This window comes from Podarcis melisellensis (assembly GCF_964234715.1).
Source record: "Podarcis melisellensis genome assembly, chromosome: Z".
In the NCBI taxonomy this organism is placed as follows: domain Eukaryota; kingdom Metazoa; phylum Chordata; class Lepidosauria; order Squamata; family Lacertidae; genus Podarcis; species Podarcis melisellensis.
In genome coordinates, this window is record NC_138547.1 from 46510977 (window position 1) to 46525363 (window position 14387).

The window sequence follows — 14387 nt, forward strand, 5'->3', positions numbered from 1 at the left end:
GAGCAAATGGTCTTGTGGCAGCTTCCAGCATACACAGTTTTGCAGGACTGCAATCACGAAATAGTAAATCTGTGTCATCTTTAAGGTGTGCCACAGTACTCTTTGTTGTTTTATTCACACCTGTGATATCAGGTGATAATGCTGTTGCAATTCATTTTATTATTTATTTTAAAAAATATGTGCTATCCTTCAGCAAAAATGATCACAGGGTGGTGGGGTTTTTTTTAAAGTGCTACGGAAACATAATAAACTACAGTATATTTTGGAATACTGTTTGTTTGCCTCCTTGCTGTGCATTGGGACACTTGCAATAGTCAAATTTTGCATGATGGCTCCTGAGATCAAGGCGGAGGTTTTTGGCTTAGTTTGGATGCAATTGGATGCCAGCTTGAATCAAAATGGCTAGCTAAACCTCCAAAAGTTGCACTGATCTTAAGCACTGATTGCAAAACTGTACTGGGGTTTTTTTTGGGGGGGGGCGTTTTTTATAATTCCCAAGCAACGCTGGGTATGAGGCTGGCACTGATACATAATAAACAGAAACGTTAAAGTAATCCTCATAAAATTGTATAATTAGCAACATCATAAAAATCCCCACTGCTGTTTTATGCAGCTTCTTCCTCCATGTATCCACATGGCACATTCAGGAATGTGTGTTGGTCCCTGGGCTGGACTGTGAGGCGGCTGTCAAATGCACAGCTATTGCTTCTGATGAGAAATGTACCCTTCATAACAGACTTATCAGAGGCTAGGCTGCACACATGGCAGAGCTGGGGAAAGATTTAGCCAAACCTCCTTTTCCAAGGTAACAGTGGCAGAATATTTCTTCTGCAAGCAACAGAAAACCTAAAAATGGTTTCTAGGGCCTGGGTGCCTTTAAGAACTGTTGGCTGCTGCAATTCCAGTTCTCCTGCTGATTGGCTAGCGGGTGAGTGGGCAGGGAAGAGGAGGGAGCAGCCATTCAGAAATCTGCTGCATTACGTCCCTTATTTAAAGGAGAAAGAGCAGGGGGTGGCTGAAGGAACAGCCTAGCTCTCCATTGCTACTCTGCTCCCCTCCCTTTCACTGTTGGCCTGGCTGCTTTCCCAAAGGTCTGTGTGACATTGCCACACCAGTTTTATCATCCCAGAGTACAGACAACAGATTGCTGGGGAATGTTCTGGGGCTGTAGGGCTGCTCTGGGACTGCCCGGGGGAAGGGCCAATTTCCCCTAAAATTCTGAGTGGTGGATTAGCACATCCTCCAGAGACACCCACTGTTAGAGGCAGACTGCCTCTCTGCACCAGCAGCTGGGAACCACAAGGAGGGAGAGTTGCTGTTGCACTCAGATTGCACTCAGAAGCTTGTTAGCTTCCCACAGGCATCTAGATGGTTGACCACTGTGAGCACAGGGTGTTAGACTAGGTGCCCACCCCCTTAGTCTGATCTAGAAGGGCTTTTCTTACTTTCTCTTCTTAAGACAGGTGGCACCTTAAAGCCTCAGCCCATCACATCGGAAGCCTCTAGCTGGCTAAGCCTGTGAGGTGTCTGTTGCATTATATGAACATTGAGGATTTGCAGTAGTATTTCGCTTCCCCTCTAAGTTGAAACCCAGAAAGTTTTACAGTATCGCTTTCTACTCAAAGCATCTCTCTTGCAGCCATGTGTGTCAGTTTTGGGATATAGCACAGGAAGGTAACAGGCAGAGGCATACTTAGGCTCCCTTGCACCCTTGGTGAGGTGCTATATCAGCCTCCTCCTCCCTTGTGCCCTTGACAAGGAAGGAGCTCTGCCAAGGCACCCAAAGGAGCTTGGGCATCTTGCCTGGCCACCCAGAGCAGTGGAAGAATGGCCTGAGGAGCATGCAGGTGGATGGGGGGGCTCCTAGCCACTATGAGCCACAGTGGAGAGGTATGAATTTTGCACATCTGCCGCAGGCCTGCACCCTTGGTGGGGGCCAACCTAGGCTACCCTTAGGTACATCTCTGGTAACAGACCCTTCTTTGGGGGTAAGATTGTGAGCTGAGACAACTCACCTCCTTTCTGTCCTCTTTTTCCAGGTTTCATTCTTTCCACCCTTTGTGATTTGGCCCCTGTTTCCAAGCACCTTAGGAATGTGATGTATTGCCCAACAATCCAGCAGGGAAGGTCAAGCAAACCCCGCCTCCTCCAACAGTATGGAAGCTGGTGGCTCTTTCCCTTGAAGCATGATATGGAAGCAGTAGCTTATGCACAAAAGGAAACTGCTACAGAAGAGGGAAGAAGTTAGCTCTGTGGTAAAGCATCTGTTTTGCATGCAAAAGGTCCCAGGTTTAGTTCCCAGCAGCTCCAGGCAGGGAACTGATTCTGCTGACTGGGGCCCTGGGCTTGTGCCCCAGATTCCTGATCTGACACCACCAGTTCACCCCACCCCACCCCACCTCCACCCTTTCCATATTCTAAATGTGGGTCTAGGTTGAGCTGGATCAGGCATAGGCAGACTCGGCCCTCCAGATGTTTTGGGACTACAACTCCCATCATTCCTGACCACTGGTCCTGTTAGGGATGATGAGAGTTGTAGTCCCAAAACATCTGGAGGTCCGAGTTTGCCTATGCCTAAGCTGGATGGAAGAGGCAGTTGGAATAAAAGCCTTGGAGTTGGTCCTAGCTAATGTCCGAAAATGGTGCCTTTTCAAAGTCTTCATGGCTTAAGAGCACAGCTATTCTATCCAAAACCCAAACAGGTTTATGGCCAAGCACAGCTAACCTAGTGAGATGCAGTGTCGCCCAGTTTGCAAAGTAGAAACATCAATAAATCACACCTTAAATCAGGGGCTTGCAGAACTTTAGCTTAGATGTTTTGGGGCTTTTTAGTTTAAACAAAAGGCAAGTGAGAGGCAACATGATAGAAATGTGTAAAATTATGCATGGCATCGAGAAGGTGGAATAGAGAAAAGCATCTCTATCCCCATCGTTTAGCCCGGACACTGAGGTCTACCTTTGAGGGTTTTCTGGTGGTTCCCTCACCAGGCCCTGTCAAATGTCAAGGTGATAAATAACTGTGTAACCTTTAGAAGACATCTGAAGGCAGCCCTGTATTGGGAAGTTTTTAATGTTTGACAGTGTGTGTGTGTGTGTGTGTGTGTGTTTATTCTGTTGGAAGCTCCCCAGAGTGTCTGGGGCAACCCAATCAGGTGAACAGGGTATAAGGAATCTGTTGTTGTTTTTATTATTATTATTAGAACTTGGGGCTATCCAGTGAAGTAGAATGTTGGAAGTTTGAAGATAGACAAAAGGAAGTCCTTCTTCACTCAGTGCATAGTTAAACTATGGAACTCTCTCCCACAGGAGGTAGTGATGGCCACCAATTTGGGTGGTTTTTATAAGAGGATGAGATAAATTGGTTCTACCTGCGCTCTCAGAGGCAGCAATGCTTCTGAATTCCAGTTGTTGCAGAGAATGTTGTTGCACTCAGGTCCTGCTTGTGTGCTTCGCATAGGCCTCTGTGAGCACAGGATGTTGGACTCGATGGGCCATTGGTCTGATCCAGCCATGGGTGTAGCCAGGATTTATTGTAGGGGGGCAAGCTTTATATGCTGGGTGGGCAAAACCAAGTTATCTGCTATGCAATTGTTCTGTTAGTTAAGTATTTATTTACTTAATTTAGGAGAGACAGCTGCCCCCCTGGCTACGCCCATGGATCCAGCTGGCTCTTCTTACAGTCTTAAAAGTTAATCACGCAGATCTCAGCTTTTGTGGGGCCAGCTTCCGACATTATGGAATGGTGATTTGCTTCTTTCCCACTCACACCTACTAAGCGAGAAGAGGATTGGAGAAGAAATGCAAGCAGGTGGGCTGAAAATGGGTGGTGTTTTTCTGGTAGGTGGGGGGAGAATATGCAGGGAGGTCTGTGCTGAGTGAAGAAATGCCACTTTTTTGACTACTAGCAGGCCTAGTTTTTTTGGGGGGGGCAGCTAAGCCCATAGATGCAACCTCTGGAGGGAACCGTGTTGCTAACCCTGGGCAAAAGGGTAGTTAAGGCTTGCAAGCCGGAATGGAGGACTGAACACTGTGTCCTGGCATAGGAGATCAGAAGGCAACAGGGCAGGCCTAGGGATGTGGGAGCTTTAGATTGTTGAAGGGGGTGGGGGAGGGTGGAGTGCCCTCTCTTAGTCCCAGGACTAGTTCTCTGCACAGATTTGTTTGTTCCATTAAATATTCTATATGTGACCACTGGATAGATGTTAGAGCATGGTGCTGATAACATCAAGAGCACAGGTTTGATCCTTGTTCGGGACAGCTGCATATTCCTGCATTGCAGGCGGCTGGACTAGAAATGATCCTCAGGTTCCCATCCAACGCTGTGATTCTATGTATCCCACCTTTCCTGCAAGGTGCCCAAGGCAAAGTAATAGTTCCCTTCCTCCATTTTGTCCCACAACAACCCTGGAAGGCAGGTCAGACTGGTCCAGGTTCACCCTGCAAGCTGTCCCTGGGCTTCTGGTTTGACTGATCCCTACCTTGCATTGCAGTCCCATAAACCCACTTGGAACCCAGGTCCTAATATGCTTGGTGCAGGGGGTTAGAATTCCCTATGAAGACCTGAGAAGTCAGATTCCCTCCCCCGGAGCAGTGACGGCAGAGCTGGCTGGGTGGCCTTGAGGCAGTAGCCTTATCTCAGACTGACTTACCTCACAAGGCTGTAGTGAAGATAAAACGCGTGCGGGGGTTGGTTGGAGAAGCGAGAAATGTCAAGCTAAGGGAAACCTCGGCGGGCTGCCTCTGTGCCTTTAAGGACCCCCCCCCCATTAACATTCTCGGCGCTGCCGCGGTTCCGTGCTCTCATTGGCTGCGGCGCGCAGAACGGGGAGGCTGGCGAGCCAGGGATGCGCTCGCCTCCTTCCTTTCCCGTCTAGGGACCGAACGCAGCATCAGCACCGTCCTCAGCATCCTCGCCATCCTACGGCCCGGGTGAAGCCGCCGCTGCCTCGCAGCAGCGCCTGCCTTGGCGCCTGACCTCGTCTGGGGAAGAACGGGGCTTGCTTTGCCTGGGCGACCGATCCACGCAGCAGCGGCAGACGACACGCAAGGGGAGGCTGCCGTTGCCGCTTCAGTAAAACCTCTCCTTTTTATTCCTCCGGCTTGGCAGGGGCTGAAGGGCTGGGCGATGCGGCGATGCCGCCGCGATGATGCACTGACGACGCTGCGCCTTCGGAACTAACCGGGGTGTGCGCGCTCGCTGCTTGCCCTCCCCCCGCGCCGCGAGGAGGAAGAGGAGGCGGAGGGGAGACGGTGGTGGCGGTGGTGGTGGGGGGCTCTCCCCCCATCCTCCCCATTGTTTCTGGGCTGCTGCGCGTAGGCAGGCTCGGCTGGACGGCGACGCCAAGATGCACAAGCACCACCACTGCTGCCGGTGCCCGGAATGCTACGAGGTGACGAGGATGGCGGCTCTCCGGCGCATGGAGCCCCCCAGCTACGGCGAGTGGCAGCAGCAGGAGCAGCAGTACGCGGGCGGGTATGGGGGCTACGGCTCGCAGACCCTGCCCTCGCAGGCAGGGGGCGCCACCCCCACAGCCCGCGGCAAGGGCAAGCTCATCCCCACCTCCCGCTGCGACAACGCGCCCCCTGCGCCCCCAAAGCAGGGCCCGGCCAAGAGCTGCGGAGGAGGTGGAGGTGGGACCCCCAAGATGAACGGAGGCAGCCCCGGCTGGTGGCCTGAGTGTACCTGCTCGAACCGCGACTGGTATGAACAGGTGGGTGACTCTTCGGAAGAAGAGAAAAAGGCAGGGCAAGGCGCTAGTCCGGAGAATGGCATCCCTGCCAGGCGGAAGGGGGCTTTTTATTTGGGCACATGGCTTACCCACGGCGCCAGGGTTTGTGCTACCCTTACTAGAGTGCCGGAAGGGCACCCGCACACCCAATCAGCTGCGGGCACCTCTTTGCCCCAGTGCTCCATGTCTATCTCCTTCTTATATAACCCAGCTGAGGCTCTTGCCCTCTTTCCCATCTCCCAGCTCCTTCTCCAAGGACCTGGAAGACACCCCCTCCCTTATTTGCCTCCTGCACCGGCAGCCACCCCCACCCAGCGCACACCCCAGCCAGCTGAGAAAATGGATGGAGCCCGCATGCTTTGCGAGGCAATAAAATGGAGGCTGGGTTTGTCCACCACCTTTCCTGAGCCTGCCACGTTCTCCCGGCTGTCATCACCACCTCCCCCTCGAGGTCGTCTGGTTTCTGCCAGCCTCTGAGCGGGGGTCAGAATGTGCCAGGGCGGGTGAGCAGGTGGGCCAGGCAGATGCACTCCGATGACCCATCCGCCCCCGCTGTATTCTTCATCCCAAACCCACGCATCCACCTTGGCAACGGAGACCCTGCTTTGCCTAATCCCATTTCTCCATGTTTTCTCCTGGCGTTTGTACCCTCAATGTACCCCATTGCCATAGGTCTAAGTGCCTGGAGGACCACACTGGGGGAATGTGGTGTGTGTGTGTGTGTGTCGGGGGTGGCGGCTTCTGCCTCCCCCTCTCCCGTTTGGCTGTCAGATGGATTTCAGGAAGTGCAAGCATCCCTCCCAAGATGGCAGTGATAAGATGCGCGCGGGTGGGGTGGGGGGGATAGAGAGAGAATGAGAACAGCTCTTCTGCTGATATTGCTGTCCAACCGAGCAGTGCTGGTCAAAGAACGCTGCCAGGAAGGAAGGAAGGAAGGAAGGAAGGAAGGAAGGAAGGAAGGAAGGAAGGAAGGAAGGAAGGAAGGAAGGAAGGAAGGAAGGAAGGAAGGAAGGAAGAAAGAAAGAAAGAAAGAAAGAAAGAAAGAAAGAAAGAAAGAAAGAAAGAAAGAAAGAAAGAAAGAAAGAAAGAAAGAAAGAAAGAAAGAAAGAAAGAAAGAAAGAAAGAAAGAAAGATCTGATTGCCTAAAGAAACGTGCCCCCCCCAGCCATCCATCAGGCAGAGCGAGGGCTGGCCCTGGTCGTGCACGCTGCATGCACAGTACGCGACGCGAGGATGTGCGCTGCGCCTGAGCATGTGCTGGACCGGAGCAGGCAGAATTGCTCACTGGGGTGTAGTGCGTGTAGGCAGTGCGCTCTGCTAAGCTGCCTCAGACAAGGAAGGAGCGAGCGCCAAGCATCTCTCTCCTTCTTTCTCCTCCTCTGCCGCGCCAGGCTGACAGTCAGTGGGGAGCAGAGCCCGGGGGCGGCTGCTGGTTGGTATTACCTGTAATTGCTTGCCAAGCATCAGAGAGAGAGAGAGAGAGAGAGAGAGAGAGAGAGAGAGAGAGAGAGAGAGAGAGAGAGAATGTGCGCGCGTGTTTGGGGAAGGGGTGTCGCTCCCTCTTAGGCAAAAAGGGAAGGTGGAGCTTTGCCCCTCACTGCCCCCTTTCTGCCACACGTGCTCAGAAGCGTGTGTGTGTGTGTGTGTGCGCGCGCGCGCAGGCGTGCATACGCGGGCAGAAGGCTATTTCCAGGCTATGATGATGGTGGTGGTGGTGGTGATGATATGTGCTTGCCCTCCGCCTGCTGGGAGCCTCTGACACAGAGCCAGAACCTCCACAAGTTCCTTTCTGCCCCGCTCAAAAGTCAAGCGTATGCGATGCTCCCAAACACCGCCGCCTCCTCCTCTGCAGCTATGCAGCCTTCCCACCCGCTCTCAGAAGGGGGGTGGGGGTGGACAACACCCCTCTGAGCACCGACTCCCCTCATGGACCCGGTTATCACCCAGGGCTCTCCTTTTCTGGCCTGTAGTTTGCAGCGGAGCAGCAGAGGCATGTGAGCGAAATCTCTCGCATATGAGAGCTCTAAAAGCGCAGCGTGGCGGTCCTGAGGCCTACCTCTCGGGCTCCTCCTGTGCCCCACTGGAGTTAATGTCAGCAAGCCTTATTCATCTATCAACCCGGCAGGGAAGAAGAGGTCTTTCATCTTCTGCAGTGTTACTTTTAAACATGCCCTCCCTTCTCTATCCGTAGGAATATTCTCTCCCTCCCTTATCTTTAGGGAAATTCTGCAGTCGGGCATGCCAGGTTCTGCAAGCAGAATTAAGTTACCTAAAAAGCTGCCTTATGCGGAGTTAGACCATTAGTTCATCCAATTCAGGATTGTCTACTCTGACTGGCAGTGACTCTCCAAGGTTTCAGGCTGGGGACATAAGAAGCACTGCCTGGAGACTGAGGATTGAAGGGGGGGCATTCTGCATGCAGAGCAGATGCTCTACCACTGAGCTATTTACAGAAGTGATTCCAATGGGAAGAGAGCATGGCCTTATCGCAGAGCTGTCACCACTGCACTTTCAGCCCCATCCAGCTCTGTGGGAGGAGGGGGGCAGGTTGCTGCTGCTAGGGAGTGGACAGGCACTTTGCCACTGTTGGCAAGCCAACCTGGAGGGGGCACAGCTGATGTGACAGAAAGGGGAAGCAGACCCAAAAGAAAGCTACTTGTGTGTGCGCATCTATGTTTGTCCTGGAATGTATGCGAGTCCAAGGCATTTGTAATGGCTTAATTAGGTATCTGTGCTTGATATCAATTAGCTCTCCCCCACCCACCCACCCATGGTGTGTGCACAGGTTTGTGCATGGGGTCCTAAATATGGGGCAACCAGAGAAGGTTGGCAGTGAATGACAACTGTTAGGATCCCTGCCTGCTGCTTGGATCCCAGGAGGTGGGGTGGGGGGCAGAGCACCAGGTGGAGATGGAACTGCTTTTGCCTCCCACCTCCTCCAATGTGGGTCTCTTTCTGAAATGCTGCTTTCAGCCAGAAGATGTTGGCCCAGAAGTTCTGACATTTTTACCCAGCTAAGGAGACAACTCAAATATGTTCATGATGCTATAGTATATTGTACCTCTATCCTCAGAAGCAGTATACCTTATGAATACCATTTTCCTGGGGAGCAAAAGCAGTAGAAAGCTATTGCCCTACTTGTGGGCTTCCTACCCTTAAGCACCTCAATAGGGACAAGTCTCTCTTGCTCAGCCCTTTAACACCTAAGGTGCATATTTTTAGAATCCCATCTTATTCTTGTGATTGTTCTGAATGATTTTTAATGTTGCGTTTTAAATCGTTGTCACCCATCTCGGTTAGCTCAGTTGGATAGATCGTGGTGCTGATAACTCCAAGGTCACAGGTTTGAGCCCCGTATGGGTGCATATTCCTGCATTGCAGTGGATTGGACTAGATGATCCATGGGGCCCCTTCCAACTCTATGATTCACACAATTTATTCTCGTGATTGCAATTTGTTTTGAATGGTTTTCAATGTTGCATTTAAATTGTTGTGACCCGCCCTGGGAATTTGGGGTGAAGGGTGGGTAAATAATGGTGATGGTGGTGATGACGATGGCAGCTTTGTCTACAATGATTGACACCAGTTCTACCTGGAGGTTGAACCTGGGACCTTCTGCATGCAAAGCAGGTGTTCTGTCACTGAGCTAGGACTCTTCCCCTGAAAAACAAAGCAAGATTCCACTCTGCATGGTTCTGAAAAAAGGGTTGATTTAAACAGGGGCATAGGAAGCTGCTACTGAGCCAGACCCTTGATCCATCTAGCTCCATATTGTCTACACGGACTGGCAGTGGCTCTCCAGGGTTTCAGGCAAGGGTTTCCTTTCAGCCCTACCTGGAAATGCCAGCGATTGAAACTGGGGCCTTCTGCATGAAAAGCAGGTGCTCAGACACTATGTTGGTCTGGATTGGTCTAATCTAGTGGAGCTCTTCTTATGGTGGAAGTTAGACTATGCCTGCGCTAATTGTAACACACACTGATTTTTTTCTACTGTGGATAAAATAGTCTCATGTCCTTGTATCAAAACCAGGCAGCCAAAATGTGAAAAAGCTGAATTGGCTAGTAGCTGATCCTTAAGACTCTGGAGGGGGCAGACCTTGACCTCGACTTGTGGACATGGAGCACAGGACACTGCCTTAAACTGAATCAAGCCATACCTAGCCCAGTGTTTTCTACACTGACTGGCAGCAACTCTCCAGGGTTACAGACAGGCAAGATTTCCAGAAGGGACACCAGGAGCCTTGAAGATGCCCATCAACAACTAGCATCTAAACAGGAGACCTGGTTGCTGTTCTCCCCATTGTGACAAGGCACATTTATTTATTTTGGGTTTTTTTTATGAATTTGCATCTATGTATAGAGGAGGAACATAGGAAGCTGTCCTGTACAGACCCAGACTGTCAGCCCAGCCAGCTCAGCATTGTCTATGCTAGACTGGCAGCAGCCCTCCAAAGTTTCAAGCAAGGGATATTCCCAGCTCTGACTGGAGAGGCTGGGGATTGAACCTGGGGCCTTCTGCATACCAAGCAGGTGCTCTGCTGCTGAGCTATGGCCCAGTGCATCTGAGAAGAACATAGGGAAGCCGCCTTGTGCTGTCAGACATTTGGTCCTCATAGACCAGCTATTGTCTATGCTTGATTGGCAGTGGCTCTCCGGGTTTTTTTTTTGTTTTTTTTTTTGAGGGGGGGACACGGACATCCCAGCTCAACCTGGGGATGCCAGGGAATTAACTTGGGATTTTCTGCATGCAAAGCAACTGCTCTGCCACTGAGCTGCAGCCCTCCGTGTGTGTGTGTGTGGGCAATATCTAGGTTATAAAGTTTGATTTCCCAGGAGTGGGTGGGTGGCGTGGAGAAGAGCTCCCACCCCCCCCCATTCTTCTGGTTCCAGTTGTTTAGCTGATGCTCCAGCTGCGAAGTTCTTCAGGGGCAAGAAAGCGAAGAGGAGCCTTGGGTTGGGGGTGTCTCAGGGCATCTGAAAGCGACCGGCCTCTGAGGTTGCCTGAGGCAAAAGGAGTGGGTGGCGAAGTTAGGAATGTGACTTCAAAAAAGAAAAGAAATTTGGGGCGGGTGGAGGCGGCATTGGGGGACAGGAGAGGTGGCAAGGGGGTTCCTGGGGTATTAGAGACGGATGCGCCAGTGGGGGGGGGGCGCAGCCAAGGGCGGCAGGGCTAATTTCCATAGGAAGGTAACTGTGGGGAGGTGGGCGGGGTGGGAGAATGTGAAATTATGGGGACGGAGAAGCGCTGGAGGTGGGGAGGTTGGCAGGGGGAGGTTGCTATGGCTACTCCTGTTCTATTCGGGAGAGGAATTGAGTTTCATCCTGGCTCTGGGAGGCGGAGGTGGGAAGGGAGTTCTCAGAGGAGGATGTGGGAAGGAGGGAGCGCGGGGCGGGAAGGCGAATGGAGAAAGCAGCAGAGCCTGGAGGTGGCGAGAGGTGGTGGGAGGAAGCCCGAGTTTCCCGGCTGGCGTGAGCGAAAGCCACGCGTTGGGCAGGGAGCGGTGCGGGACGCCAGGCTGCTTTGGCGGCGGCACGGCGCGGGGGCAGGGGGCAGGGGGCGGAGCAAGAAGCCCCGCAGCAGCCTGGGCGGAGTGGGAGCGAGACCTCTTTCTCTGGTGCTGTCCAGCTTGCCTTGTGCCAGGCAGGGCGTCTGCCACGATGAGTTGGTTCTGGCAGTCACCGTGACGGAGGGTGGAAAAGCCCCCACAGCCTCTCCCGGCAAGCTATTTTTAGCGATGGTGGTTCGTTGAGCAGTGACAAAGGAATGTGGGCCCTGGGCCGCCCCTCCTCGCAGGCTTTTAAGCGCGCGCGTTGTGTCATCTTCGCACTCCTGATCGTGCCCCGGCCTCGGGCCCCTTGCTGTCTAGGTCGTCTGCTTTGCTCCCCATAAGAGGCAGCGGTGGTCACCAGCTTGGATTGGAGAAGGGGAGAGGATGGCCACCAACCTTCTTCTGGGCTTCTGTGTTCTCCTTTCAGGGTTGGAGGCAGAAAATGCTTCTGAATACCAGTTGCTGGAAACCCCAAAAGAGGAGAGCGCTCTTGCTGTCAGGCCCTGTTTGCAGGCTTCTTCTCCCTGGCATCAGAGGTGTATTGGCAAGCTATGGGGCACTCCTACCTGTAGGGTGCCACTGCACAGTTACTTGTGCTAAGTCGGCAGGGCATAGGAGGAGTATTTTTTTTGGGGGGGTGCAAGTGCTTCTTGCAGCCTTTGCACCCCCTGCTTCAACCATTCTCTTCTCTACCTGAGACAGAGATGGCAAACGTCTGTAGCTCTCCACGTGTTCCTGGAAATGAACTACCATAAGTCCCATAAGCAAGAATGGCCAAGGGTCAGGAAGGAAAGTGGAAATCCAGCAGTTTCTGGAGAGATACAGGTTTCCTAGCCAGGCTAAGACAGTCTCCACCTGCCTAACAGCAGCAGGTGTGGCTCTGTAGCTCCACCTCTTCGCTCCATGACACACCTGCTGTTCCATTTCTGTGATCACATAAAATATAACTTGCCCAGATTCTTACATGGAGTGATGCCACTACACCCCTCCCCTGAATCTTCACTTTAGCCCATTCCAGCCTTAGCTGTGGAAATTGACCAAGGCCAGCCCAGTAATCACCATCATCTTCTTCATGAACTTCAATAATAATGTCTGCCCTTATTTTGTGGAATAGTAGAATGCTCTTGTGCTCAGGTCCAGCTTGTGGGCTCCCCACAGACATCTGGTTGGCCACTGTAAGATGATGCTAGACCAGGGGTCAGCAACCTTTTCCAGTCGTGGGCCGGTCCACTGTCCCTCAGACCATGTGGTGGACGGGGGGGGGGAGAGATGAACGAATTCCTATGCCCCACAAATAACCCAGAGATGCATTTTAAATAAAAACTCACATTCCATTCATGTAAAAACACGCTGATTCCTGGACCGTCTGTGGGCCAGATTGAGAAGGCTATTGGGCCACATCCGGCCCCTGGGCCTTAGTTTGGCTACCCCTGTGCTAGACTAAAAACAACTACTAAACTAATCCAGCAGGCTCTTATCTTTTAAACAGGAAACAACCAAAGATGTATTTGTTTCAGTTGGATTTCCCATCTGAATGAATGGGTCTCTGTCATGCGTGTCTGTTTTGTTTCCGTCTTGTTTTGTTTTTAAAGGTATCTGTCGGTTTTGAACTCATAAAATCATTAATCACTTTCTACACAACCGTCTTAAGATGTACTGTAAATGTAGCAAAAAGAGAGAGTTTAAAACACTAAAAAAGCAGATGCTGTTCATATTGTTATTTCATACATGAATCACTTCCCATGAGAAATCTCATAGCGATTTGTGGTATAATAACATAGATAAAACAGTCATCGATAAAAACAGTTAAAGCAATTACTTGCATAATAGCAATTTTTAAAAGAATTTAAAACAACAACAGGACATACAGACGTAAAATCAATTTGAACTCAAAGCAGATGCTGGCAACTAGGATAAAGATTTTTGAAGGCTTGTTGAAAGAGAGGCATCTTTAGCCAAAAAGACAAAAGAGATGGTGGCGCCTGTCTAACATGCAGCAGCAGGGAGTTCCAAAAGGTATGTGTCACCACCCTAAAGACCTGATTCTGACACTGTGCAAAATTGATTTCCTTTTTAAAAAAATATTTTTTATTAAATTTTCAAATTGTAACAACAATTTTTCCACAAATCTTAATTGAACAATTTATATATCCATATTTCTCCCCTCCCCCCTCTTTGGCTTCCCCCGTATTTCCGTATTGATTTATTAAACAAATTCTATACCCTGCTGGTTTTACCTCTTATATAGTTGTGAAAGTTTAGTCAAAACCTCCCAATAAGTCCAAATTTTTATACTGTCTTTTTATATAGTTTATAAATGGTTCCGACTCCTTTTAGAAATCGATGTTGTCTCTCTCATGTATCCGCTCTGTCAGCTTAGCCAATTCTGCGTAGTCCATAAGCTTGGCTTGCCATTCTTCCTTTGTTGGCATTTTCTCTGTTTTCCATACTTGTGCTAGTAAAATTCTTGCTGCTGTTGTCTTATATCATGATCTAAAATTCCGAGCAGGAAAGATTCTGGTTTTTAAACAAAGGTTTTTTTAAACTTTTTTCCCCAATTCATTATATATCATTTCCCAATATTCTTTAACCTTCTTGCATTCCCAACATACATGAAAAAGTACCATCTTTCTTTTTGCATCTCCAAAATATCTTAGATCCTGTTTTGTACATTTTTGCAGTTTTTTTCGGTGTGATATACCATCTATATATCATTTTCAAATAATTTTCTCTTAATAATATACAATGTGTAAACTTTAAATTTGTTTTCCATAATCTTTCCCATTCCTCCAACTGTGTATTATGCCCAACATCCTGAGCTCATTTTATTTGTGCCAATTTTACCATATCATCTAAAGTCTCTCCATATAGCAAAATATTATATGCTTTCTTCAATCACTTTTTGTTTCCCTCCACAATTTCCTTTTGGAAGTTTGAAATAGTATAACTAAACCCTCTTTTGTTATCTTCTTAAAACTGCTCATTAATTTGTCTGTGATGCAACCAACTTTGTAAAGTATCTTTCAAGTTTTCATAACTTTTTAATTTCAAACCTTTCTCTTCTTCTTCTAACAAATCTCTACATGTTGGCCATATCTTACTCGGACGA

At 50.1% G+C, this 14387-nt stretch overlaps 1 protein-coding gene across 7 annotated transcripts in view; it reads left to right on the forward strand.

The window, feature by feature from the left end:
• DLG3 (discs large MAGUK scaffold protein 3) overlaps positions 1 to 14387 on the forward strand; it is a 113378-nt gene that overhangs the window by 28550 nt on the left and 70441 nt on the right. Inside the window, exon 1 of one of the 7 annotated variants that reach the window (XM_081896919.1) lies at positions 4838 to 5711. The exons of 5 other annotated variants lie outside the window; for them this stretch is intronic. In XM_081896919.1, the coding sequence (XP_081753045.1) occupies positions 5346 to 5711 (366 nt within the window). In that variant the 5' untranslated portion in view covers positions 4838 to 5345. Of the gene's footprint in view, positions 1 to 4837; positions 5712 to 14387 lie in introns of those variants that run through there. One more of the 7 variants, XM_081896921.1, reaches the window with a different exon arrangement.